The sequence below is a fragment of the Cryptomeria japonica genome, chromosome 3, assembly GCF_030272615.1.
Source record: "Cryptomeria japonica chromosome 3, Sugi_1.0, whole genome shotgun sequence".
Taxonomy (NCBI): Eukaryota; Viridiplantae; Streptophyta; class Pinopsida; order Cupressales; family Cupressaceae; genus Cryptomeria; species Cryptomeria japonica.
This window is the reverse complement of record NC_081407.1, coordinates 475,123,350-475,128,153: the sequence shown is the minus strand read 5'-3', so window position 1 is coordinate 475,128,153 and position 4,804 is coordinate 475,123,350. Positions and strand designations below refer to the sequence as shown.

The following is a 4,804-nucleotide window of genomic DNA, read 5'->3' as shown; positions in this document are numbered from 1 at the left end:
TTTAAATACATTCATTTGAACAATAATTCATATTCAACCATGATTTTAAATTATAATCATTAAGGAGCATTTAATGGAAACATTTTGACTTGGCACACTAAAAAGAACATTATTTACATTAGAGTTTGCACTTTGTATCCCTTTCAAGCTTGTTTGTTATCCGACAACATTTACCAAGGTTGTAACGATAATCATTGAATAGGGTTGAATGAGGAGAACGTTGACCTTCACACATCAATGATCCCTGTGCATTAACAAAAAGTAAAAGTCTTATGAAATCTGATCATAGAAGTTTCCACTATGCCAAATAAAAGTCCCACATTAAGGATCAGATTCATATTGCGTGGAATACATCTAGAGTCGCAGAATTAACCCACAAGGATTTTCAAGTCTACAAAGAGCTTGAAGATGGTTTGCATTGCAAGGTTATTAATTTTCTACACTGCAACAAAATGATTTTAAAAGCCATCAACAATCATAACCCATATGTTTGAATAATGAAGTACACCTTGTGAGGGTACCTCGAGAATTCACAACCTGCTTTGAGCTAGAGAGGCCACAAGTGGGGTACCTCCTTTCATGGTATTATTATCATTCAAACTTGCGAGCTCAATGACTAGATATAGACACAAAGTTCATAAGCTCAATGATCCAATAAGAATTTGAGACTTAATTGTAAGAACAACATTATCATTTATTAACCATTGCATCATTACCTTAATCAAGAAGAGTTAAATACACCTTTCACTCACATTTAATTTCCAAATATAATATTTATTACAACAATTAAATATCCAATCATGATTTAGGTCATTTATTAAATGTGTATAATTAATATAGATGAATCTAAGGTTGTTTTAACCCTCATAAATGTTATATTTAGGAAGCAAATCGTCATTTTCTTTGTTAAAGTTAGAGGGCGACAAGACATCTTCATCGTTATACAATTGACCAGTAATGGTAGCTTGCGTAGACAAGATCTGAGAAAACCCATTGAAAATGAGAGGATATGGTTTGAACATAGACCGGTAGAGTTCATGGTAACGAGGAAAAACAGAGGACCCACAGCACTTCCTTTAATTAAAATATTAATTATTATTATGGTCTGATTATAATGGTGTGGAAAGTTCAGGAGCATGGAACCTATTTTTTAAGAAATGTAAGGAAAAGAAAAGGGAAAAATGCATGGTTTTGCGTGTAAAAGGAATAAAGTTGTGGATTAGAAAAGTGAAGCTTTTGCAAGGACAAGTATCATTTCAATGTTGACGAAGACTTGATGAGGAAAGCAAGGCAAGGGAATTTAAAAGTGTCCCAAATCAAAAGTTGCTTGTCCCACAAGTCATGCCTTCTTTCATCAAACAACTGACTTCCCACTTCACATTTGCATAACCGTGTAATGGATGACAGATTTTTCTCTGCTTTCATGCCTATCTTTCCCATCCAATCATCAAAAGTTTTTTTGTGGACACCCACAAATTTAAACCAGAGTTTAAAAGAAGGGAAGGTGGAGATGAAACTTGCTGATTACTGTGTAAAAGAATCTCGAATATTGTAAGTTGTCTGCCATTATTGGCTTTAGATTGTTTTGGCTGACGAGGAGTTGGAAAAAGGAAAAAAACATCACATGGCCAGATGAAAATCGCCTTTGGAACAAGAGAAAATTTGGCATAGCTGCAACTATAAAAACTGCTTTGGATCATATTCATTCGCTATAATATACTTTAAAAAGAAAAATCAAAGGCCCAAAATGCGGTATCAGAGACTGCATAATTGCTGTAGCAAGAGACCTGTCAAGAGAGGTCTTTGGTCCCCTGATGAAGATTTGAAACTCACCAGATATATCCGTGGTCATGGAGCAGGCAACTGGCCTTCTCTTCCTGACAGAGCTGGTAAGCAATTCAAATCAAATTCAACTTGATTATGGGTTTTAATTGAATGCCAAAATGTTTGAACCAAGTGGGTCTGGTGTTGGCAGGATTGGAGCGTTGTGGCAAGAGTTGCAGGCTCAGGTGGATGAATTACCTGAGGCCAGGTATCAAACGAGGGGAATTCTCTGTGGAGGAAGAGAACACCATCATCTTCCTTCATACTCTGTTGGATAACAGGTATTCCTGGATCTGGTTATGGCTGCAAAATCTAACCCTGGTTTTAGAGAATAAAACTACATAACGTTTGTAGTGATATAAAGTTTATCTTTATGATGATGGATGACTGAATGTAATCCAAAAACATTCATACAAAAGAACTGTCTATTTGATTTAAGATATATTATCAGTTCAAGATAATCAGCTTATAGAGAATATAATTACATACAGATTGGTGGAGAACGTTTGTATAGCTTAAGCAGACTTTCTTTCAGTATTAAGAATTTCTAATAACATATAAGGGCTGTCTGATAACTAACATATAGCGATAGTATAATTTATCTTAATGATGATAGATTGTTGAGTGTGATTCAAAACATCGATAAAAGAAACTGTTTGTTTGTTTGAAGAAATATTATCAGTTCAAGATAACCTACATATAATGAAAAAAAGGATTAGTTTTATGATAATGGATGATTGGGTGTGGTTCAAAACATCGATCCAAAGAATTGTATGTTTGCTTTAAGACATATTATCAATTCAAGATAAAATAGTGATGAAAAATTTATCTCTATGACCATGGGCAGCCCAGTTTGGAACATAACAAACTTGTAAAGCTTAAGCAGACTTCACTTCAGTATTAAGATTTCCAAATAACAAATAAGAGCTGTCTGTCTGCTTCTAGGCATATTATCAGCTCAAGATAACCATCATAAGTGAATAAAATGATTTATCTTTATGACGATGCATTACTGAGTGTGAGAACATTGATACAAATGAACTGTCTGTTTGTTTTAAGACGTTATCAATTTATGATAATCAGTATATAGTGATAAGAAGTTTATCTCTATGATGATGAATTGTTGAGTGTGATCTAAAATATGGATACAAAAAACTACTTGTTTGCTTTAAGACATATTATCAGTTCAAGATAATCAACATATATATTGATGAATTTTTTTTCTCTATGATGATGAATAGCTAAGTTTGATCTAAAACATCAATACAAAAAAACTGTTTGTTTGCTTTTTGACACATATCAGTTCAAGATTTATAACCAAATTTATCTCTATAATGATAGATCGCTAAGTTTGATCCAAAACATTGATATGAAAACCTACACAGTCGATCAAACAGTCTTTAGAATTTATCCCCACTTGAAATTAACTGAATTTCAAACAAAAGTTATACTTCAAAAACATAACCAACATATACTGTGATCTTCCATCCACCTGTGTACTGAGCTTAACTAAGTTGTCATCTGTCTCACTTTCATTCACTTTTTGAAGAAGCTGTTAATCGTTTTGATTCAGTTAGTTATAAAAAACTGTTGATTGTTTGAGTCAGACCTTATCTGAATTAATAAACACTTTCCAATTTGACCTTACATCAAAGATAAAAGCTTTCTGTTTATATAATTACAAAGCCACCATACAATATTTTAGCATAGATGGCAAAGAGACGCTTTTAAATTTGATTACTTGTTATAAGCTTGACTAAAAAATAACCAGCCAATAACATTTTCATGGTTTTGGGCTTTACAGATGGGCTCAGATTGCTAGGCACTTGCCAGGAAGGACAGACAGTGAAATCAAGAACTACTGGCACAGCCGCCTTAAGAAAAAGGAGGCTTTTGCTTCAACTTCTACTCATGATGCTTCCAACTCTTTCACACCCTCAAGTGATGTAGATGTGCAGTACTACTTGCCTCCTGCCGCCATTGATGACAGCATTGCTTCTTTTCAGCTTTCCACTAATGACCTCCAGTGCTGTGTTGAGTGGATGGATTCACTGCAACACCAATTATCACAAGATAATGTCATTTTCTTGGAAACATACCCCAGATTGCAGGCCTCATCATATGACACTCTGCTCTATAACGAAGATCCCAACATTCCAGATGCCATGGCTCATTCAATCATTATAAACCAGTTGGATGCCTCCAGTTGATGGGAACTTTCGGTAGAGCAGTGAACCACTTCAATGTTTCAGAAGTGAAAAATTATGGCGTGCACAAGTATTAAATGAAAATCCCACTATATTCATTACATCTCATCTTTTAGAAGAGCATATGACTGTTATATTATCTCTTTTACAAATGTATGGCTGTATTCTATCATCTCTTATACAAATATATGATTATGTTGTATCATTTCTTATACCAACATGCATAAATAAGACTGTATTATATCATCTCTTATTCAAAGATATGACTGTGTTGTATCAGAGGCACTGTGTCTCTCTTTTGGAAGATTACTGTTATATCTGAGGTATTGTGTCTCTTTTGGAAGATCACTGTGTCTCTTTTGGAAGATTAGTTAGGAAGGAAAGATATTACTGTGTTCAAAAGCACTGTGTTTCTTTTTTGGAACATTTGGACAGTCTTATATAATTAGAATGTTGTATAGAAAAGTTTTTGGATTGAAATTGTGTGGAGTATATTTGTATTACTGTTTTGGATCATGGTTTTTTTTTTTTTATGATGGATATTTTTGATGTTTTTGTCATGATAATGAATGGATCATAGAGTGTGATCTTAAACATTGATATAAATAAATTTTCATACAATTTTAATTCAGAAATTTTAAAAGTTATAAGTAGACACTTTCTAAATAATAGGTGCTTTGTAGCTGTTTATAAGTTAAATCTAAAAACTACTCACTTATATAAGTAAAACCATTGTTTATAAAAAATAGTATTATTTAAGAAGTTCAGTTCAC

General features: G+C 33.3%; 1 protein-coding gene across 1 annotated transcript; it reads left to right on the top strand.

Moving 5' to 3' along the window:
• The first annotated feature begins 1,539 nt into the window (after window positions 1-1,539).
• LOC131029559 (transcription factor MYB61) lies at window positions 1,540-4,277 on the top strand. The gene is made up of 3 exons (XM_057960070.2): window positions 1,540-1,889; window positions 1,976-2,105; window positions 3,629-4,277. The coding sequence occupies exons 1-3, from the start codon at window positions 1,748-1,750 to the stop codon at window positions 4,032-4,034; spliced, it is 678 nt and encodes a 225-aa protein (XP_057816053.1). The 5' UTR covers window positions 1,540-1,747; the 3' UTR covers window positions 4,035-4,277.
• The last annotated feature ends 527 nt before the right edge of the window (window positions 4,278-4,804 follow it).